This window comes from Anoplolepis gracilipes, chromosome 1 (genome assembly GCF_047496725.1).
Source record: "Anoplolepis gracilipes chromosome 1, ASM4749672v1, whole genome shotgun sequence".
Classification (NCBI taxonomy): Eukaryota; Metazoa; Arthropoda; class Insecta; order Hymenoptera; family Formicidae; genus Anoplolepis; species Anoplolepis gracilipes.
The window spans coordinates 159,756-183,680 of NC_132970.1; the positions used below are offsets into that span (position 1 = coordinate 159,756).

At 32.1% G+C, this 23,925-nt stretch overlaps 4 protein-coding genes across 6 annotated transcripts; 2 read left to right on the forward strand and 2 right to left on the reverse strand.

Moving 5' to 3' along the window:
* Positions 1 to 94: 94 nt before the first annotated feature.
* On the reverse strand, positions 95 to 6,826 carry LOC140667531 (pyridoxal-dependent decarboxylase domain-containing protein 1). 2 transcript variants are annotated; one of them, XM_072895611.1, is made up of 10 exons: positions 6,735 to 6,826; positions 6,392 to 6,589; positions 4,552 to 4,965; positions 4,022 to 4,303; positions 3,828 to 3,899; positions 3,342 to 3,578; positions 2,778 to 3,125; positions 2,273 to 2,558; positions 1,921 to 2,178; positions 95 to 1,839 (listed from the first exon to the last, which is right to left on the reverse strand). In XM_072895611.1, exons 1-10 carry the CDS (start codon positions 6,798 to 6,800, stop codon positions 1,586 to 1,588), a joined length of 2,415 nt encoding a protein of 804 aa, XP_072751712.1. In that variant the 5' UTR covers positions 6,801 to 6,826; the 3' UTR covers positions 95 to 1,585. The 2 variants fall into 2 exon arrangements, with proteins under 2 accessions (XP_072751712.1, XP_072751794.1); XM_072895693.1 differs by having other exon boundaries at positions 6,673 to 6,750.
* Positions 6,827 to 7,969: 1,143 nt separating this feature from the next.
* Mrpl12 (mitochondrial ribosomal protein L12) lies at positions 7,970 to 9,436 on the reverse strand. Its single transcript, XM_072896339.1, has 4 exons — positions 9,255 to 9,436; positions 8,736 to 8,976; positions 8,243 to 8,374; positions 7,970 to 8,166 (listed from the first exon to the last, which is right to left on the reverse strand). Exons 1-4 carry the CDS (start codon positions 9,317 to 9,319, stop codon positions 8,050 to 8,052), a joined length of 555 nt encoding a protein of 184 aa, XP_072752440.1. The 5' UTR covers positions 9,320 to 9,436; the 3' UTR covers positions 7,970 to 8,049.
* Positions 9,437 to 9,739: 303 nt separating this feature from the next.
* On the forward strand, positions 9,740 to 13,560 carry Car (vacuolar protein sorting-associated protein 33A). Its single transcript, XM_072896649.1, has 8 exons — positions 9,740 to 9,950; positions 10,062 to 10,258; positions 10,842 to 11,326; positions 11,464 to 11,584; positions 11,672 to 11,832; positions 11,948 to 12,490; positions 12,578 to 12,700; positions 12,790 to 13,560. The coding sequence occupies exons 1-8, from the start codon at positions 9,846 to 9,848 to the stop codon at positions 12,876 to 12,878; spliced, it is 1,824 nt and encodes a 607-aa protein (XP_072752750.1). The 5' UTR covers positions 9,740 to 9,845; the 3' UTR covers positions 12,879 to 13,560.
* A 287-nt stretch (positions 13,561 to 13,847) lies between these two features.
* On the forward strand, positions 13,848 to 22,602 carry Tao (Serine/threonine-protein kinase Tao). Of its 2 annotated transcripts, none has more exons than XM_072890983.1 (12): positions 13,848 to 14,511; positions 16,707 to 17,149; positions 17,264 to 17,612; positions 17,946 to 18,121; positions 18,252 to 18,414; positions 18,531 to 18,880; positions 19,204 to 19,449; positions 19,538 to 19,765; positions 20,263 to 20,502; positions 20,739 to 20,996; positions 21,102 to 21,358; positions 21,590 to 22,602. In XM_072890983.1, exons 2-12 carry the CDS (start codon positions 16,844 to 16,846, stop codon positions 21,708 to 21,710), a joined length of 2,694 nt encoding a protein of 897 aa, XP_072747084.1. In that variant the 5' UTR covers positions 13,848 to 14,511; positions 16,707 to 16,843; the 3' UTR covers positions 21,711 to 22,602. The 2 variants fall into 2 exon arrangements, with proteins under 2 accessions (XP_072747084.1, XP_072747089.1); XM_072890988.1 differs by lacking the exon at positions 13,848 to 14,511 and adding an exon at positions 15,592 to 15,726.
* The last annotated feature ends 1,323 nt before the right edge of the window (positions 22,603 to 23,925 follow it).

Sequence of the window (23,925 nt, forward strand, 5' to 3'; positions counted from 1 at the left end):
GTAAAAATTAATTATTTATAAATAGATTGTGTGTGTGCGCGTGTGTGTGGAGCGCGAAAAAAGGCGGTTAATCTCTATTCTCTATATTGCAATATTTCATAGTCATTAGCAATACTTTATTACAACAATTTTGGTACATAAATATATATACTGCTCGATTTCTTTCATCTTCAATATTTTTCAACAATTTACGTAATATACGTAATATGTACGTAATACGTATCTCCTAATTGCGCGGTATATTTTACTCGTTGATATTAATCATTGCAATATTTTATCTTGATTTCATCACTGATTATATAATACAAGAGCAATAATACATATCATTTTTTTTTCTATTTTATTTAGATGGGAATATAAGTTTTTTCTTTGGCGAGTCATTGCTTACATCTTTCAAATACCTTCAGAACACTTTTCTTGTAATATTTTCATACACAAGTACCTATTCTTCATAATCTTTCATAAAAAATACAAATGTAGATAGAGAGGAGAAAAAGAGGAAAAAGCTTTCTTATTTTAATTACAACGTGCTTTTGAAAATTTGAAACTTAACAAATGCGAAAAATCAATTTAGAAATTAATTATTAATGATTTCTAAAGAAAATAAACATTATCGAGTAAAAAAATAAGCTTTTAAATGATTTTGACAACAAAAAAATTCACTATAAGCATCTTTTGGGATATAATAATTAAAAAGTGCCTAATATATATAATATTATACATAAAACTTTACTATATTCAACAATAAATAGTTTTATTGCAACATATTCTAAAAAAAAATCTGCAGATATATCTCAAGTGTAAATTAATATTAATAAAATATAAGAAAAAGCAAAAAAAAAAAAACTATTAATTAAAAGAGAAAATAGTTTTGTTCTAACTATTGTTTCATAAAGCTAGTATCAGACTATGCACTTTTTTGCAATGCACATTGTGTGGAAAGAAATTCGCATTCTTCATGGAATTATTACGAATCTGTCCGTTAATGTATGCAATATACATCAAGATTCGTGTTTGTTTCTGCATCTTCGTAGCTGGACTGCTGGGAAGCCGAATAAAAAGACATGCTACGAGAAAAATAAAGATGAAAATGATTGCCAAAGCAACAAAATGAATATACGCGTACAAGTTTGATACGTTAACAGGCATTACAGTGTAAAATTGTTATGCGTGAACTTATCATAAAAATAACATCGCTACGTATCAGTCTAGTAAGTACATGAACCACTCCGTGATTAAGTTGTTTAGTAGCGAAAATATAATCGTGAATTTAATAGTGAAGTTTGTGAAAAAGATTTTACGGAGACATATTAGTGAGAAGGTGAGAAATAGTTGGTCAAAAGTATTAGCGGTAAGGAAAAATTTAACTGTTACGCGCGCTTTGTTTTATCCAGCAAATAAATTTTACAGATTACAGTCTAATACTTTGCTATAATATAAGATATAAAGAGCATCTGGAGGTGGGAATCATCTTGGCGTTTTATATTCAAAATAATATCGCCCTTAAGCCAAGTTCAACGATGACTTGGGAACAATATGTGCTCTCGACCATAAAAATACGACCATAAAACGGTAAAAATGTTTACTACGACTCCAATGCTTGCCCCGACTCTTCCTTTACTTGAGGCTGGAAACTGGCACTGCTTATCAGAGGCATGCTTTTACCGCTCTGTAGGCTGGAATGACTGGACGATCGACTATGGCTCTGACTATTAGCACCGACTGGTGTTTGCACTAGCGGCTGAGGCGGAGTTCTGGCACCGGAACCGTTGCTGTGTGCGAAATTAGGTTGCAGCTGCATGTGATACTTGTAAATGTTTTCCGTACTCTCGACAACACCTATTTCAACAGATATATACAGGATATATATTATTTATAATTTTTTACATATGAATATCTCCATGTAAAATTTACAATTACCAGCTTGCAAATTTAGACTACGACCCCGAACGCCCGTTTCCTTTGAAATAGGACTCCACCAATTGACAAAAGTTCCTACCACGGGGACATGCCTAAGAATACCTTCCTGCCATAGTTTTTCCGCGTTCTCTCTCTCAAGATCGATTTGTGCTGTCTCGATACCTCTCTTAACTACTTCAGAGATGGTGTCCATCATTTTAGAACTGACTTCAACCTCCTGGCCAACTTGCAAGACTAAGGATAACAGTTCGGCAACATCTGAAAATAGAATGTCATAGCGTTTTTGATGAAAGATAATATGGTATATGAAATTGCATCGATATTAAAAAAAAATAGCGCGCTTTTTTTTCACCTGTGTCTTGCGTCACCATGCCAAATCTAACGCAAGCCAAGCCGTCTGCGCCTTCTCCGAGGGAAAATGCGGCGTCCGTGCTACGTAGCGTTTCGACCAATTGCGTATTAAGTTTGTTCAATTCTTCCCTTGCCTGATCAGTCATAACGTGAATCCAAGTAGGCGGAGCGTAACGTACACCTCCCAAACCCGCCCAACCCGGCATTTCCACTAAATGTAAAGAATCATTCTCTGAGACTAAACGTACGAAGGTGTCTTTGTGTTCCACTGTCGCTAGTAATATTTCCTATTCAACGAAATTGCGATGGTGTTACTGATTAATTTACAATTAGTATCAATGATTAATTCGAGACATTTGGTACCGTATTCCTACCGTATTTTTAACATTACGTAAATGTGCCAGTTTAAGTTAAGTCCTTTAAAAGGAGATGATAAAAAGGAGAATACATTTATCATTATTACGTTCGGTAGGAATACAGATCAACAAAATCCAAAGTATTCTTACTATTTGTTGTTCAAGACAGGTCACTAAATTATTTATATCTTCGGTCGTAGGCGGCTGATCGGGATTCTCCAACGGACAGATACGAATCGCGACACCGCACTGTTCTATATCACAAAGTTCTATTTGTACATTGTCAATGTCTCTCTGAAGAATCTGTCCTAACCAGGAATTTAATTTGTCGTAATAGGGTAGTATACGCTCCGTAGTTTGAAGATCCTTGTGCGCAGGTACAAATTGGAAAACTAACGCGCTCGCTACAACTTCAAATAACTGCAAATTGTTTACAAGATTGTTCGAGAGATATTCACTTAAAGTGTAAGACTCCGTTTCACCACCTGGCGGTTGACTCTGAAAGAGAATGAACGGTAAATTTAATTTCGCTTACTTTCCTTTTTTCAATGAAAGGAATACAGATGTCATGAATGCCTTTTTTGCCGAAAAATAACCGCTTCTAAATTCAATACATAGACGCGATGCTATTGGACTAATTGTCATTAAACTCGGCAATCTTCAGACAAGAAGACATTCATGACGCCTTCTGTACATTCTTTAGAAGAAACTTACTAATATTCTAATACAAGAGAACTCTTTAATCTTATTGTACAACTCTTCCACAGCCAAAAAACATCTTTTAAATCTGTTGTATACTCCGTCTCGACCTAGAGCTTGTAAAATGGCCCATAAGGGTAAAGTTGGCAATCTTCTCGACAGTGAATCTGCCATCAGCCCTGAGACTAGTGACAGAGTAGTGTCTCTCGGAGTAGGCCTTCCTCCTTTAATATCTGCTAATCTATACAATGTCTATAAGTGAATATTAAAGAAAATCAAAGCAATAATTGATTGACAATAATATATGTAAAGGAATGTCATAAAAGAAAGTAATAAATAAATCATAACGACTGTATAAAAGAATATAAAGACTGCAAAAGTTAATTCTTTAGAACCTTCAAAATATTTTAACATTTTAATTCAGTTTTAAATACTATTAATTATTATTATTTATTATTTGATCATTTCTTAAAGATATCAAAAGACATCATAAAAGGATACAACTACTGGTAGTGAAGGTATACCTAGCCATGTGCCAAGTGGTAATGTAATGCTGTCCGCTATCTTTGATGGCTGCAACATAAAAAAATAAATAAAAAAGTTAAGTTAATAATAAAAAAAAGTTCGAAGATATTTGATGATAAAAAGAGCTTTATTATTAAATTTTGTTAATAGCATACTACGCAAACAGTTACCAAATCTTTTGTCGAGTTATTTAACGCGAGCGCAGCCAGTGAATGTCCTCGGAGATGTAGCCAGACATTGTATTTGTCGCATATCGCTCGTAATCGCGTAATATTGTCGCAATGACCCGTTAATACCGAACCGGCTTCAGCCAATACCAACAACGGTGTCACGTTGTTTGATTGTGTATCTTCCGCTAAGCGTCGTTCCAATGCCGAAATGTCCATAGTATGCCTCGAGCCAAACATGGTGTTATGTGGGATTGGTCTTATGCAATGAAGCGGCAGAGAGAGCTGCGGAAACATAACAGATCTTTAATATGTTACATAGTTTTAATCAGTGATCTTCAAACTCTTTTACGATATATATTTTTTTTCTCCTGTTTTTTGTTTTATTTTACAAGCCTACCGGAGATTGATTTCCGAATAGCCGTCGTATTTTGACACATATATTAAGAAATAAGAAAAAATAATTTTGGCTGTGTATATATATATATATATATATATATATTATCGCCGAAAAAAGAATCGAGGAATATCACCTGTCGGCACAAATGTTGAACGACGCCTAAGGGTGCAGCGACAGAACTGTAAATTAAAGGAGTCTGAGACACGAGTGCAGTAAAGCCTTCCTCCATGTATCGAGGATATTTTCGATGTAGAGCGAGCCGCGTCACCCTAACCAATCCCTCCAAGTGATCCTCGTGGAAGGAGGACGCACAATCGACGAAACGGAAGATGTGACTGAGCCATCTCGTTGTGTCGGCTGCGAGACGACCAGCGAGCTTTTGCGCGTGTAACTTTGGTAACGCTACCGCGTAAGCTGAAACGGTGTGCGTGACTAAGGCCAATTTCACTGCCTCGGTTAGAGTTGGCAGAGCCGTAATCTGACTGATCGGCACGTCCGCAGATTCTGCCTCAGCTGGTTGCGGCGCGTCTTCGTGAACTACCAAATCCTGTAGAACAAAAATTTTCTAATGAAATCGAGCATTTTTATTTTCCCACGATATGTCAAATATTAATTACACAGGACCACACAATTTTTTTAATTAATTAGGACAGAGTAATTCTTATAGATTTTTGCTGGATCTAAATTTGTAATTCGTTTCTTTACTACATCACGTCTAGTTTTTTAAATAATCAAGAAAGGAAGCATAAAATCAATGAAAATTGAAAAAAACACAACAAATTTGAAGAAAAAACAAAAGTAAATATGAAATCAAAATACATTTCAGAACTGATTTAATTAGTTATTGATAAGTTAAATAAAGTGTGATCAAAAAGAAATTTTACCTACCTTTAATTATATGTTATTAGCCTATGATGTAAAACAAATCGATGTAAAGGAAAAAACAATCAAACAATTTGCATAAGTTATAGAAGGTCTTTTAAGTTTTAAGTCTCATAAGTAAATGAATTTCAATTGTTACTTTTGAAAGATTAGTTAAACAAGTTAAAGTAAGGTGTATGCAAGTAAGTTAAATAAGTTATACACAGAATTGGACATGGAGTGGACTGGTGCTACTATAGTATAAGTTTCAAAAAGATTAGAAATCAACTTCTCAAATTTCTAATCCATATTTAAAATAAATTTCTTCATTAATTGCACTTTGTTTAACTTTATTTAACCAAACTCTAATTAAATCAGTTCTGTGCAAACACATTTTAGTGTGATACTTATACTTTTGCTCTTTCTTCAAATGTTTTTTTTTTCCACAAATTTTCCACACCTTTTCTCGATTATCTAAAAAATTAAACGTAATGAAATAAAACGATTTACAAATTTGGATTCAACAATCCAAAATCTATAAGAAACACTCTGATTCCAGTTGATTTAAAAAAAATTTTGTTGTTCCTGTGTTATTATCAGTGATATGTTCTAACTTTACAGTCACAGAAAAAATTAAATTACATGTTTATTATATCTTTTCAATTGTAAATATATATTTTATTATATTCCTTATGTTTATTTTATATGACATAAAATGCAATAAAAATATATAATACGAAATCTAATAAAATATAAAATACACACACACATGACAATCAAAAGAAAATAATGCAAAAAATTACGCCTATTAGCCTAATAATATAGAGAATAACATTTGTTTTTTAAAAAGATATCAAGATTTTACTGAAAAAAAAATTTTTTTAAAGTATGCACCTTTTTTTAAATCGTGAATTCAAATTTATTTATTCTGTTAGAAATTCACTGCATCGTTGCAGCGTGCAATATGACAGAACGTAGCACAAAACATTCCGCCACGTGATAAGCAATCATCGAAGTTATCGCGCTATCGAAACGGCCAATCGCGCGCGTCTATTTTGCTAGCGAACACTACACACATATACACACACACACACACACTCTCATTCACTCACCTGTATCAATACTAATATCTCGTCCGGTTTCTTAGGTTGCGACAGAAATCCTGAGGGATTGTTCCACGTGATGCCACCGTGGCCGTCGGCCTCTTGCTCCACCGCTTGCTCGAGTCGCGCGATCACCTGCGACGCCTGAAAGTGTAACGCGCCCACCTCGTTGGCCGCGGATGACGGGCCAACACCTCCGGTACTGACCTGTCAAAATTGAAAGAGAAACGGCATTCTGAGTTATAACCTCTGGTCGCCGCTCATCGTGCATGCCATTCGCGATCACCTACATCGGTGATTATTCCCTGGCTCATCCGAGGTTGCCCGTTAATCATTACCAAGTTATACGCACCTCTAGTATGTTTTGCGCTATACTTTCCATCGCCGCGTTATCGTTTGTATCAGCCTCCTCGGCCATCGTGGCAATAGTCGTGGCTAACAGTAGCGTCATCGACGTGGGCTCGGTCGTCGACGATCGATCAACCTCGTATTTATAGTGACTACTCTTGTCAAAACTTTCTATAAGAAAATATATGGAAACCTCGTTCTTTAGAGCGTGAATTTATATTAAATTTTTGTGTTATATTTAAACGTTAAATGAGAAGATTGCGGACATGAGAAAGAACGGGGCCCAATGACCATATAGGACGACACTTTTATTTTATCAATATGGCCGTCGCAGCGCCATTCGTTCAATTCGCAAGTACTTTGGAATACTTGTTCGATTATATGTTATCGTGTATTAGAATGTTTTGAATATTTAAGTTGCTAATAAATCTTTTAATCTTTTTTATTGAATATAATTGCGGTATAAATTGAATCATATTTCAAAGAATGTTTTAAATCACATCATCCATCAATTTTTGTCAATTTTTTTAAATAAGTTATCCTATTCTTAGTTATTCTATCAGTATATATATTTACTCCGCGAAATCTGTACTCGTGATACAGATTATCTCTTTCAAAATTGATAAGAGTGAAAATGAAAGAATCCAGTAACTTTCAAAAAGATTCAACATAAAATTACTTTAATACTCTAATTTATTTGCACACACATATATATATATATACATGTTCATATATCCAATCATCATGAGCAATTAAAAAAGATGGTAATTTGTAAGAAAATTAAAATAATTTTTTATAACTTTGTGGAAATGGGATTTTAAAATAATTGTGTGTATACGCATATATATATATATATAGCATTGGTTCAATCTTTACTGGACTCTGTTTATATGTATATTTAAATAAGTACATATTTCCCTAACATCTTTATTAAATTTTACAAGAAAACAATGTATATATTATTAGTAAATTATATTTGTTTTTTTTTAGATTTACAAATCCTTTAGAAATATTCTTCATTAATCGAAAGAAAAGATATTGTTATACGATTTTGTGAGATAATTTGATCCTTCTAAAAAAATGTATTATACAATATATATATATATATATATATATATATATATATATATTGAAATAATTAAATTTGTTAAATGTTAACATTTTACAAAAGTGTGATAACAAAAATGGAATACTATACAATTTTATGCAATATAGTAGTCGAAAGCATCGCTATATAAATGGATGTAAATTTTTACTGTATTTTACTTTACATTATAGATACATTACACATAACAATATATGTAATTACACATATGGATTTATATGATCTCGATTTTAGCACCAACCTTTGTCAGAGAATCTCTCAATTTTTCTGCTTCATCTTTTGCTAAATCTGCCTTCACTATCGTAGGTGCACTTTCAACAAACTTTTTTGCCTATTTTTATATAGAATAAAACAATTAATTTTCAATAATACAACATTTAATATTTAAAAAGTTGATAACTTAATACCTGAACAAGATTTGTATCGGGTAGCAGGCTTTTTATTTCCTTTATTAGAGCTACCTTCTGTTTGTCATCAAATCCTGTCATTTTAACAGTAAACGATGTTTGTACTCGTTTTTGTATTTGTTCTTCCTCCTCCTAAACAGGAAAAATAATTGTCTTAAAAAACTCTAAAAACCTTACTAATGATCAAAAGTTGATATAATTCTATTTTCTTTTAATTTAATTATATATAATAAAAATTACCTCAGTCTGAAGCATAGCAGCAAATCCAAATTTAATTAAATATAATAAGAACTTAATATTCTTGCAAAAAAAGTTATATTCTATAAAATGGAGCTTGTGTGTATATATATATATATATATATATATATATATATATATATATATGTATGTATGTATGTATGTATGTATGTATGTATGTATGTATGTATGTATGTATGTATGTATGTATGTATGTATGTATGTATGCATATAACATTATGATAATACAAGTTACCTCAGTCTGAGACATAGCAGCAAATCCTCCCATGGGTACGATAGGTGCATCTGGCAGATTTAGTCGTTTCTTTAACAAATCACTGAGCTGTGCTACTTCTACGAGATTAAGAGCGCTTATGTCGTTAGCTATTTTGTCGATTTTTGGGTTCACTGGTTTGTCGACACCTGATGGAGGTGGTGGTGGTTGTGATGCAGTTTCTGTCGCCACCGCAGCACTCGATTCCATTCGTTGAATAATGCTAAACACACACATGATGGATAAATATGACAAATGTATTATTGAAATAATTATTTTTTTGAAGTGCTTCCAACTTGAGAAAATCTGACACATTTACTACTAGACTTTTCTTATAATTTTATGAAATCAAATTATTGTTTACTAATCTTTACCAAAAAAAATTATATATATTTTAATAATTTCCGAGTTGAAATAAAATCACGCGATACAAATGAGGTTATATAACCATGTTCATTTGTATAGTTATATACACACGTTTTCGAAACATCCCAATCTTACCATTTATGAAATTGACGAAATTGATGAAGATTTTGCCGAGATATCAGACGGAATGTATTAATCATCTCGAAGCTAGTTGTAATTCGTTTACAAAAACGTAAAACAAAAACTATCAATATTAGTCAATATTGGTTAGTATCCGAAATCCGGACTCCGGCCTCCGGCCAGTAGACATAAAGGCCTTGTTTACACCGAGCATTTGATACGCGTACTAAAGACGCGTTCGGAGAGACGCTATTAGGGTGATTCCACAATAGCTATCGTAAGTCGGATGTCGGAAGAGTTGCCCAATCATATTCGATTATTCTTCTCTAAAGTCAACTGTGATTGGTCAACTATTTGTAGTTCGGTAACTATTTGTAGTCGTGTAGATCGGTATTTGTAGTTCCGAAGTCTCCGCATGAGGTCTCCACCGTGGATCCTCTCGACCCTTAACTTTGATTGGCTATCTTCCACAGCTTAATTCAATGGTAAATATATAGCGGTTAACAATCAGCTATTGTCGGCGGTAGGTTATGTCACAGATAGAGAGAGAGAGGACGATTTCTGTATAATGTCGCATGTAGCTAATATTTTGTAAACAATATAATTATGTCATCGGCATATTTGACAGGAGGCAGATTAAATGTCAGACTCATACAGGAGCAATCGAGAAAGCGATTGCTTTGCTTGTTGGAAAAGTGCGATGGCCCGAAGGTATTACAGTAACATTAACTTTAACCTAATCTCGTTGAAGATAAAAAGAAATATCGATTACAAATATATTTATTTAATATATTATTTAGCTTTTAATTGTGTTTTGTCTAGGCTATTATATGGGATCAATCATTGGCTGGACCAATCGGTCTTGTCGCAAAATATAATTTACTGGAAGAGTATGGTGTCGTGAAAATGTATCCATTGTACGGTGGAACTTTAACAATACCGCCTAATATTGTTAATATTATATTTATCTCGAGACCACAGTTAGAGCTTATGGACTTGATTGCTGAAAATGTTCATGGGTAAATATATAATATATTATTATTAGAATATAATTGTTTTAACAAGTTTAAAGCAAACTACAACTATATTGTGAAAGAAGTTTTAAAATTATTATTTAGTATATATATATATATATATATATATATATATATATATAAATATTAAATAATAAAAGTTGTTGATATACAGTTGTTACATACATATAACATTGTAACTTTTATTTTTTTACAAAATTACTTGAGAAATAAGGCTTTTAATGTTTATAAACACAAAACTTCAAAAGTGACTAACAATAGAGCCGAACGCGGATGGTAGTGCATCGATTTCAAAAATAATTTTTCTGTGAAATTGATAAATATACAAGGCACATATTTATCTTGGTGTATTTACCAAGATCTAATTGTATTTTCAATTCTCATTTTTGAGAATTTTACAAACCCCTCTTTATCCCCCCAAAGAGACATAGGCGGAAAAAGTTTTATTTTTTTATTAATCTTAAGTTTTATTGATCTTAGTTTTAGTACAAATTATTATATAATATCTTACTATAATTTGCTGTAATATTAATTGCATTATAATAATAGGCTATAACATTAATTACAGTGAAGAGGATAAAAGGCCACGTAAAGAATTTCATTTATTCTTTGTGCCACGCAAGAGTCTACTTTGTCAGAAGAAGCTTCAAAATCGTGGTGTCTTTGGTAGTTTTACATTGATAGAGGAATTTAAATGTGATCTTTTTCCATTTGATAATGATTTACTATCGATGGAATTAAGTGGATCCTTTAAAGAATTTCACTTGGAAAGTGATCCCACTTGTTTGTATCAAGTTGCGCAAGCTATACAAGGTCTACAGAAATTATATGGAAAAATCTCAAAAGTAACAGGAAGAGGACCAGCTGCTAGTAAAGTGTGGGAATTATTAGAGAGATTAAACAGAGAAGAAGAAGATAATAAAGCAATTTCTGCTTCATCTGTTACTATTGAACATTTATTATTATTGGATCGATCTGTAGATTTACTTTCACTCCTAGTTACGCAATTAACTTATGAAGGTCTAATTGATGAAATATTTGGGATAAAGTGTAGTAAAGTATCAATTTCATACCAGTTTTATATATATTTGCAATTACAATATGGCATTTACTTAATTTCAATGTTATTCCTCAATTTATACGTATGTTATTCGTTAATTTATATCAGTGAAGAATTAATATTTTTCTAGATACTGTACAATTACCAGCAAAAAAGTTTCATGATTCTGAAGACTCTCCTACAGCAATATCTTTAAATGAAAAAGAACAAATCATATTAAATTCAGGAGAAGAACTTTTTGCTGAGATTAGGTATGTAATTTTATCTGTTTTTCTATATAGTTCTATATTTTTTATATAGCTTATAATCTTATAATCTTATAATCTTTATTCTTGCAGAGATAAGAATTTCAATGGTGTCGGTCCAGTTCTTAGTAAGAAAGCTAAAGTAATTTCCTCTCAGTTCGACGAAAGACATGGAGATAAGAGTGTGCAAGAAATCAAACAATTTGTTGCAAGGTTGCCACATATGTTAGCAACAAAACAATCTTTAGCAAGGCGTAAATAATCCACATATTGAACCATTTCTATGATTTTTTTTATATATGTTTTTTGCTCCTATTTTAATAATATATTTACCATCTTTTTATTTATTTTTTTTTTTTTTTTAATTAGATACTACAATCGCAGAGATGATAAAAGAAGTTACCGACTCAAGCAACTTTTTAGAATCATTGCAAGTTGAACAAGAATTGTTAAATTGTATTGACACTGACAAACCAAATGCATACATTGAAGATATGATAGCACAACAACAACCCTTACTCAAAGTTTTACGTCTTCTTTGCATCCAATCATTGACAAACTCTGGATTAAAGCCAAAACTCTTAGATTATTATAAAAGAGAAATAATTCACACTTATGGATTTCAACATTTGCCAACTATATTAAATTTAGAGAAGGCTGGATTGCTAAAACAGCAACAATCAGTACGACAGTATGCAGTTTTGAGGAAAGCATTAAGACTCACAGTGGAAGACGAAAGTGAAATAACACCAAAAGATATCAGTTATGTACATTCAATATACGCACCGCTGAGTGTGAGACTGGTGGAACAACTAGTACAACCAAATGGTTGGCAAGGATTAAACGATGTGATGGGATTACTGCCAGGTCCTACAGTAAACAGTGTTCCATACAATACAGCCTCAGCGAAACGTAAGTTTTTTATTCTGATATACTTTTTTATTATACATTATATTTGTTTTAAGTGTACGTCTAAGCTATAATAAATCTTTATTTCAGGAAATTCTATTACTAGCGAAGATTCTAGTTCTGAACCGCCAAAATTAATTATGGTATTTTTTATCGGAGGATGTACTTTTGCCGAGATATCTGCTCTTCGCTTTCTATCGCAACAAGAAGACTGTGAGTATTTTGTGAGATTACGATGTGTTTATTCGTTTAAATATAAACAAACATAATAAAAACATAGTTAAACGTAAATCTAATTTTAGTGAATGTTGAATTTGTCGTGGGCACTACTAGATTAATCAACGGTAATACGTTTCTCACTTCCTTGATGGAAGATTTAGAGCACACATAAATAGGGAAATGCATATACTCAAATACCAAAGCAGAAACATTAATAATTTTTACAGTAAAATGAAACTCCTGTAAATACTACAGTCGGACGTCTTATCCTACGACATTTTCGGTCCGGAATCTTTCCCTTAAACCTCTGATCCTACGACAAAAATTTGAGAGTGGGGGTATAATTCCCCTTTCGCGGTCGTAGCATGAGAGGATTTTTTTTGTCGTAGGATAAGAGGTCCGACTGTATATCTCTGTTTTCTCTTATTTTATTTTTACATTTATCCAATTATACACTTAATTCTTAAAAGTTAAGATAACTTTTTAAACGATATATTATATTTATTAATTAATTATAATATTATAATATTACAGTCGGACCTCTTATCCTACGACAAAAATTTGAGATTGGGGGTATAATTCCCCTTTCGCGGTCGTAGCATGAGAGGATTTTTTGTCGTAAGATAAGAGGTCCGACTGTAATTAATTAATTATATTTATAATAAAAATATAAACTAATCTTACATCTATAATATAAATATATATTATATATAAATATTGATGTATGTATTTTATATATACGTATATATACGAAATAATATATTAAGTACTGTAAGATGTATGTAAATACATGCGTAATAAGCTACTTTTTCTATTTATGTACAGATTTTCATTATGAAATTAATGGATACAATATCACTAAATATTATGATAAATTATTTCAAAATAAACTACCATTCATTATTTTAATTACAATTTTTATTTATTTAAATATTTTTTTCGAATGTTACGTAAATTTATCGATTGTCGATAATATAGAAATCATAAAAATTATAGCATATATAGTTTCCATCGATCGATAAGGATGAATTTTTCCGACCTAGTCCTACAAAAGAGAGTGAGTGAGAGAAAGGATAAAGAGAATGGAGAAGCAAGCGTATCGAGGCGGCTAGTTTGCAACGTGACCGGCGTAGAGCGCCACTGCCATCGCGACGGACAGCTTTCGTGTTTCGTGTGTGCCTAGTGCCTAGTGTAGTGTGTACAGTGTACGGTATACAAGTATAGTATAAAACGGGGCGAAATCGGGAACGGTGAAACGCAGAAGAGGAAACCTTCTCGAGGACGGTGATCCTCACGATCGTCGTTGGATCTGTGCGCGACAAGTTGGACGCCGTGTCCGACGAGTTCGTTGTTGCTCGCTGCTTCCTCGCTCTCTCTCGCGAGAGAGAGCGTGCGCGCGCGCGCGCGCGAGCGAGCGAGCACCAGCGGTGTGTGTCGTGTGCGTGTGTGTGTGTGTGTGTGTGTGCGCGTGCGCGTGTGCGTGCGTGCGTGACGTGCGTATACGACTAACGACGGCGACGGTCACGACGACGAGGACGAGGCGTGTATTGTTCCGGGGCGCGGTGCGCGGTCTGCACGACGGCGAGTCGAACACGGGCGTTTAATTATGCCCGCGGGATCGGCGGCTAGGAAAAAGAGCTGCTGCTGCTGCTGCTTCCTCCTCATCCTCCTCCTTCTCCTCTCCTCCTCCAGCTCCTTCTCTTTCTCTTCCTTCTCCTCCGTCGTCGCCGTCTTCTCCGCCTGAAGAGAGTGCACAGAGCCTGCGAGGCGCATGCTTCCCCGCCCGCTCCCTCGCCATTTTGGAGGTGAATACGATTTTCTCGGCCCTTTTTTAGCGAGACCGATCGACCCTACCCCTCCGTGCTCGCGAATTTCCTTCCGCTCGGAGTCTCGCGGAAGGTATATAACCGTGCAATGTCACGCCAACGGCCGGACAACCGGACCGGCCGTGACGCACGCTAATGCGATTGTGTGTTTTCGCGTATTGACGGAGCGTATATCGGGAACACGGGGGCGATGCAACGTAGCGCAGCGCTGCATCGCTCTTGCTCAAGGAGAGAGGGGGAGAGGGGCCTGATCCGGGCTGTAAAGACCCAAGACCCAAACCTTGCCCTAATGCCCGTTTAATTTTTCCATTTCTCCTCCTGAGAGCGAGTCATCGTTCGACGTTCGACATTCCTACGAATGCCATCGCGCTCGCGAGTCTCGGTTTGTTCGTTCGTTCGTTCGTTCTTTCTTTCTTTCTTTCTTTCTTTCTTTCTTTCTTTCTTTCTTTCTTTCTTTCTTTCTTTCTTTCTTTCTTTCTTCTAAGCCCACAGGCTTACTCGCTTTTTTAAGGATTCTCTCAACGCCGCTCGATAATTTTCTACCGACCCCCAAACGTCGTCCAAACGCGCCCTGTCGAATATTTTGACCCCTCCCCCCTCTTCTTCCTCCTCTTCCTCCTCCTGCGATTCGATTCCGCTGCGACGAGGCAGAGGCAGTCGATGATCCTCGCGCGGTGACGGTTAACTTGACAAAACGACCGGTCTCATCCTTAGGTCTCGTTGATGTATATACATACTAGGTGTCAGTCTCTCTAATCTTGTTGGCGAGTAATGTGACTAACGCAAAAACAATGACGGGAATAGCGACGGTTCTCGTCGCTCCTACGGGAACGTGCCTCTATTTCTGCGGTGTCGTTACGTATTCCCTCTCCTCGCTCTCGTCGGGAAATCGCTTTTAGAATCTCGTTCTGCAAAGAAAAAAAAAAAAAAAACTAAAACGAAAGAAAGAAAACAACGATAGAGCCGTACAATGGGCCGAACGTAAATGTTTGTTGTTGTGTTTGCGGTTCGTGCGTTGTGTTAAACTTGGCAAGACTCTTAAAGTGCATCCGGTCGGAAGGTGCTGCGACTTCTAACGTTCACGTGAAAGACCTTTTTTGCGATTTGGAGAGCAAATGCTAATCCTCTTTCCTTCGAAACCTCTGAGAGAAAATTGAAAATTTATTAACGATAATATTTAAAAGATTTAACTGGGTATTATATTTTTCTTAAGTTATCAAATTTAATATAGAATATACGTGGATGAGGAAAATAGTGTTTTTTAAGAAAATTGTCGATAAAAGAGTCCTGATTTTATTAATGTCAAAATTTTATTAAAAATTAACAAGATACTAGAGATATGGAAGATACTGACACATGGAAATTTAACCAGAGAAGATGCAGTAGCTTCAAGTCGATCAAAGTTTTTTCATTGAATAATTAACTAAATAATCTGTAGTAACACATTGTAATTAAATAAAGTTTATAACAATATTATAAATTAACAATACGAGAAACTTAAAATCAATTTTATTTAAAATTTGTTTTTAATAAAAAGATGTCATTTCTAATTAATGTATATAGTACAAAGTATATGTACAGTTCTAGGTAGATAATATCAGATAATATCTGGGAGTATAATTTAAAAGTAAATGTATAAAACATAATATTAAGAAAAATGTAAATTTTTTCTTATTGAAATTTGGAATAAATTCTTACGTGTCTAATTTTCGTGCGATGAATAGTTAAAGATAAAGATATGTTTTTCTTCTCCAAAAGTTTTGAAAATACTAATAGATAATTAAATTTTATCTTTCATTTTACTTAAAGTAATCTCTTATCACATGGAATTTTAATTTCATATTTATTAAAATTTTAATTACTGAAAAGTTAAATATTGAGTCATATATCTTTTAATATATCTTTACAAAAATTTTTATGTCTAAGTTAAATAATCTTTATCTTTAATATTTTATATTAGAATATGAATTGTTCTTGTTCTATATTTTCCAATAATTCTATACTTTATGTAGCAGTTAATTAAAACTGTGATTCAACGTAAAGAAAAATAATATTTTATTTTTAATGCGATATATGCATTAGCGTAACTCAAACTATAGACGATTTTTAATATGTTTCTATCTAAAATATTTTTAATATGTTTATATCTAAAACATGTTTTTTTTTTTTTCTAGATAAAATGTTAAATTCGAGAATGGACTGACACAGGATTTATTAAAGTTAGAAGGTTCAGGCAACGAATCTAAAGACGATTCAATAAAGCAAGGTGTCTGGACTAGGCCTCGGGCATCTAATTATCAACAACTCGACTATGCCAGCTGTTGCAAGGCCTGGTAGTTTGAAGGACCCAGAGATTGCCGAATTATTTGAGAAAAATGATCCGGAGAAAATATTTGAGGATCTGCGCGAGATCGGGCATGGTAGTTTCGGGGCTGTTTACTATGCACGATGCCTGGTTACCAAAGAAATTGTTGCCATCAAAAAGATGTCCTACCTGGGCAAACAAACGGTGGAAAAATGGCAGGATATTTTGAAAGAAATTCGATTTCTTAGGCAACTTAATCATCCTAACACTATAGAATATAAGGGTTGCTATCTCAGGGACCACACTGCCTGGGTACGTACAAAATTGTATTTCTTTTTTAATCAAAAAAAAATATGCTTTATTTTAAATTTTTTAAAATGACGTTTTGTAAACATTAAAAATTTTTACATGCACTATTTTTTACAGTTGGTGATGGAATATTGTCTTGGCTCTGCATCCGATATTATTGAAGTACACAAAAGACCTTTGAAAGAAGAAGAGATAGCCGCAATATGTGACGGCGTATTGCGTGGCTTGAATTATCTGCATACTCTCGGTAGAATCCATCGTGATGTGAAAGCAGGAAATATTCTACTTACTGAGAATGGTACAGTCAAATTAGCTGATTTTGGGTCCGCGAGTATAAAATGTCCAGCCAATAGCTTCGTAGGGACTCCATATTGGATGGCGCCAGAAGTTATATTAGCTATGGACGAAGGGCAATATGATGGCAAAGTTGATGTATGGTCATTAGGAATAACGTGCATCGAATTAGGTATATATGATTTAATACATTAGTGATTGTGAAAACTCTCTGCCTAGATAAAATTAATAGATTAATATTATATATATATATATTTTTACTATATATATATTAATAGTCTAAATATTACTATTATTAATTGCTCAATTCTAAATATGTGACATTTTCATCCATTCAAGCAACAAAGTGGTATTAATTATTTGAATTACAAGATATCAGTATTTCTCTAAACTTTCTAATTTATAATTTATGTATTTTACTTTATTAGACTATCTGCCCTAATTATTATCTATTTAACTTACAATGTTATACAATTTAACTCAGTGTTTACTTTATTAATTACAGCGGAAAGGAAACCGCCTTATTTTAATATGAATGCTATGAGCGCTTTGTATCATATTGCACAAAATGATACTCCAACGTTAAATTCGCCAGATTGGACTGATGTCTTTCGTCATTTTGTTGAGGTGTGTCTCACAAAAAGTCCAATTGAAAGATTGACATCTGGGAAACTATTATCAGTGAGTCATCTTTATGTATATCTATAATGATATATTTTATGTACATATTTTATATCTTTTTTTTTAATCATATTATACACAGTATGTTATAGTAGTCTAGTTGTTTTCTTATAGGCTTTCAATTTTACAGCATCCATTTGTCACCAGATCACGTTCTCCTCAAGTTTTAATAGATTTGATACAGAGAACGAAAGCTGCTGTTCGGGAATTAGATAACTTGAATTATCGTAAAATGAAGAAAATTTTGATGATTGATGCATGCGAAACAGAGAGCACAGTTGGTGATGCTGATGGTTGGTAAACAATTCAATTTAAACTTAGTACTATTTGTTTTATGTTTTTTTATGAGTGTGTACATGTAAATGCATTTTATTAATATTTCTAAATCTTTACAACTGTACGATTACAGATACACCTGATGAACAAACAGGTGGTGATAGTAGCAAAAGTAATTCAATTACCTCAGAACATTCAATTCATTCGATGGGCGTCTCAGCAAGCTCTCAAAGTTCCTCTACCAATAGCCTGCCGTTGCCGAATGCTGATGGTAATGACTATTCTTCGGGATCTGTCAGAAATCGGCATAAAGTTTCAGCAGGTGGTGTCACTGCCAATCTTCTTGAACACGGTGCCAATAATTTTGCAACAATTAGAACAACTTCAATTGTTACCAAACAACAAAAGGAGCATATGCAAGAGGAAATGCACGAACAAATGAGTGGATATAAGCGAATGAGGAGAGAACATCAAGGTGCTTTGGTAAGAAGTCAAACAAATTTAATATTTCGAATATAAAGCTCTTAATATATTTACAAACAAACAAATTTGTCTAACATTATTATGAGTTTTGACACAAAGAAAAGCCTAAATAAAATCTTTAATTATATAATTATAATTGATATAATTATAAATTCCTTAATTTGCATTGTGTCTCTGAATCAGAAAATTTAAATGTCCTTTTATAAACGAGAATGTTTTAAAAATTTAATTAAAAGAAAAAGAAACAATTTTTTGTATAATAATTATCAACGACTGTAGTTTCTAAATTTTTATATGTATGACGTAATTCATTCTTATTGTAGGTAAAATTAGAGGAACGCTGCAAAATGGAAATGGAATCACATAAGCAACTATTAGATAAAGAGTATGAAACTCTTTTGCAACAGTTTAGTAAAGATCTCGAGAAATTGCAACTTAGACATCTACAAGAGCTGGAACGTAAGTTAAAACAAAATCAAAATGCCGAGAAGAAACTTCATAAAGAGATAACAAGTAGACAGGAAGCTGATCGTAAAGCTCTAGAAGCTCAACAGAAAAGAGAGTACAAAGTAAGATGTTACTAGCATAAAATAGTCAATACATAAAATTTATAATACATTTAATTTACATTTTTAAACATTATATGATCGTACATAGGCTTATAAAGAAAGATGGAAAAAAGAACTTTCTCAGGACGAAGTAACTCCAAAGAGACAGCGCGATGCTACACTTCAAAGTCAGAAAGACAATTTGAGACAAATGGAAGCGCAAGAGGAACAACGACTTGCGAGAGGACAACGAGAATATCTGGATCTTGAAATTCGTAAATTCCGTAGAAAAAAGTTACTCATCTTCCACAGTTTGGAACAGGAGCTTCTTCGTGAGGTTTGCTTTATTATTATTATTATTATTATTGATACATTTAAATAATTTTTCAATCACTCTAAACAATTATATTTTCATTAAAATCTTTTCCATGTTATATATATATATATATATATATATATATATTTTTTTTTTTTTTTTTTTTTTTTTTTTTTTTTTTTATTTTGAATAAATATTACACATAGGTAAGTTAATAATTCTTATAAACAATAATATAAAAAGACAACACAAATTATAATATAAACATATAAAATATTTATCAACAAGCTAGGGCATATATTTTAAAGGCGTTTTCTTTATGCTCTGTTTAATTCAGCATAATTATCAGTACTTTATATATTATCTATTTTAAATAACTTTTTATATATTAACTTTAAAGTTAAGCTTAACAATTAATGTTCTATTAATATTTTTCTTTTTTTATTAAGAAAACATTAAAACATAGTAAACATGTGAAACATAGTAAATTTATTATATAGAGATAAATTTTCATTTAGGAATTGAATAAACGGCAACAACAATTAGAGCAGGCACATGCTATGCTCCTGCGACATCATGAAAAGACGCAAGAATTAGAGTATAGACAGCAGAGAGCAGTACATGCACTTCGTGAGGATCAAGTCCATCGACAGCATACAACAGAACTTTGTAATCAACAGGATTACATGCAAAGGGCTGAACGTGATTTACGTAAAAAACATGCGTTAGAACTTAAACAGCAACCGAAGAGTCTCAAAGTGAGTGATACAATAATAATAAATATCAGTGTAACCATCAGTTAATATATATATATATATATATATATATATATATATATATGTATAATATAATATACTTATTTTATAGTGATATTTATACTGATATTTATTTAAGGAAATATAAGAGTATGACACTTCAGTTTGTGTTATATTTTTTTCAATGATATATATGTGATACTGATTGTTATACTAACAAATAATTTTTATAATTTTAGCAAAAAGAAATGCAAATTCGTAAACAGTTTAGAGAAACTTGTAAAATACAAACACGACAATATAAAGCATTAAAAGCTCAAATCCTTCAAACAACTGTTAAAGAAGAACAGAAAGCTGTTATTAAGAAATTAAAGGAGGAACAAAGACGTAAATTGGCACTTTTAGGCGATCAATATGAACAGAGTATCGCTGAAATGCTCCAAAAACAAAGTATACGGCTAGATGAATCACAAGAAGTAGAATGCCATAATCTTAAGGTTTGATGAAATTGATGATGATAAATTATCATATATATAAATATTACTATCATATATTATATATTTTTGTAATATAATTATATTATTTTAAAATTAATTTTATAGGAAAGATTAAATTATGAATTAGAAATTCTAATGGCATACCAATCAAAAAATAAAATGCAAGCCGAGGCACAGAGAAACAGAGAACGTCGCGAGTTGGAAGATCGCGTATCTGTTCGACGAGCCTTGCTTGAGCAAAAAATGGAATTAGAAACTCAGGAATTTCTCCGTGAACGTAGTGAACGTATACGTCTGTTACACGAAAGGCAAGAACGAGAATTGCAGCAATTTGATGAGGAAAGTGCAAGAATAGGATTCAGGTATGTGAATCCTATTCCTGTTTCAAAAAATACGCATTTTATTATTCGATTCAAAATGTAAAATTTGCTAAAAAATATAGCGAATTAAATTTTATAAACATATAGCACATATATTTCAGTTTTTAACAAAATATCTTATTACGTTTATCCTTATCCCTCCATTATCAAATATTGTGCGGCATGTCTGTATAGTTTTTTATAGTTTTTATAATATTTTTCAAATTATTGCAGTGCTCTGGCGATAGCTGAGGCATCAAAAGAATCTTACCCGGACGATGAAAGCCTCAGCGGCTCCATGTTAAGTCTGGCTCACAGTAATAGCTCTACATCCTTCCCCCCTAATAGTCTTTAAATGTAATCATATATACATATACATATATATATGTGTGTGTGTGTGTGCGTGCGTGTGCGTGCGTGCGTGTGCGTGCGTGCGTGCGTGCGTGCGTGCGTGCGTGCGTGCGTGCGTGTGAGTGTGTGTGTGTGAGTGTGTGTGTGTATGTATGTATGATGTATGTATGTATGTATGTATGTATGTATGTATGTATGTATGTATGTATGTATGTATGTATGTATGTATGTATGTATGTATGTATGTATGTATGTATGTATGTATGTATGTGTGTGTGTATGTATGTATGTATGTATGTATGTATGCATGTATGCATGTATGCATGCATGTATGCATGCATGCATACACATATTTGCCTGTAGTAAGCACATAACGAGTCTGCCGACATATAATAATTCGATGACTTACATATAACAAGATCGACTCGTTGCGTGCATTAATCTGAACCTAAAAGGTTTGTTAAAGTTGGGAAATGTGTATTGGACTGAAATGATTATAACTGCATATTTTTTAATTGCCAAGATGTATCAACATAATTTAGCAGAAAAGAGAAAGAGAGAGAGAGAGAGAGAGAGCTTCACATTGATGAAGAATTTAGATGCTTTTTGCAATATTGTAATATTTATTAATTATGACTACACAATTGCAATGCGTAAAGATAAAGAAGTCTTTAAAACATTAATCTCATTTCTAATACCCAGTAGAATCTTAAAATATAGACCAGAAGAAACGTACGACATTGTAGTGAGTAAAGAATTTTATATACAAGGAAGAATTTAGAGACATTTATTTATTAATATGCTACGAATATATGTGTGTGTGTGTGTATGTGTGTATGCATACATATATACACATATATATATATATATATATATATATATATATATATATATATATATATATATATATACACACATGTTAGGACAAAAGTAATACTATAATTTTAATACTCGAATTAGAAAAAAAAATATACATATATATATACATATATATATACATATATATATATATATATATATATATATATATATATATATATATATATACATATATATATATATATATATACACACACATTTTACTCTTTTTTCATCTAAGTTTTAAAATAAGTTTGATATATTTTTCTTAATGGTATTCTGATTTTTGCACTGCTTTCATAACGAAAACTTAAAAACTTTTTCATGATAACTGAACGTCGCACACATTAATCTATTTCTTATATATCCCAAGATTTTAATTATATTTCATTAAAAAAATAAAAAAATTAGTGAAATTTGTAAAATAATATTCTAATAAATTTAATAAAGTTATCTTTTTTTATAAATATGTACAAATACTAATAATGAAAACTGTGCATTTTTTTGAAAAGAGATTTAAATTGAGGATATTATAAATTATCCTCTTTTATTGCTATATCTTTTTATTTTATAATAATTGTTATAAATTATAAATTAGTATTTACATTTCAATTTCTTTCAAGTTTTCTGTTAACAAAAGGTTCTTTAGCATTGATTGTAGCTTTTTAATTCTAAATATATAATTTTTATAAATATAAAATTAACAGAGAATAAATGTAAAAATTATTTCTATTATATATCTATTATAAATTTACTTTCAAAAAGAATTTAAATATTCTATAATGAAATATTTTCTCAATTATGAGAATGTTATTAATTCAAATATCTTTTATATTATTACTGAGTAAACTTAATTTCAATTATACAATTATTATTTAATATCTTTTGTAATTTGTCTACTTTTATATCTTTATTCATGCAGCATCAAACCAGTGGACTTGAAAGTATTTCTGTATTGCATATTAATATAAGCAATGAGGAGAGAATAATCACAAGAATATATTAATCACGATATAAACACAATTTAAATGTAAAACAAATTGATATTATCCATGTAATAACTAACTGAATGCTCTACATATTTTTATACTGATAATTATAATAATTTATCTTTTTACTCTTGGTATGTATTAAATAAAAAATTATTCATTTGTAATATTTGTCAATTATATTATTACTTGCGTTTTATAATATGTCAATTATATCAATTACTTGTGTTTCTTATGAAAAGAAGTGAACATTAAAAAAATATTTTTATTCCTCCATTTCTATTTATAAAAGTTTAAAGTATATATTATAGCTAAGATTCGTGTTGCATCACTCCAATATATTTATATTGTGTATCACATATTCTGTTCAGA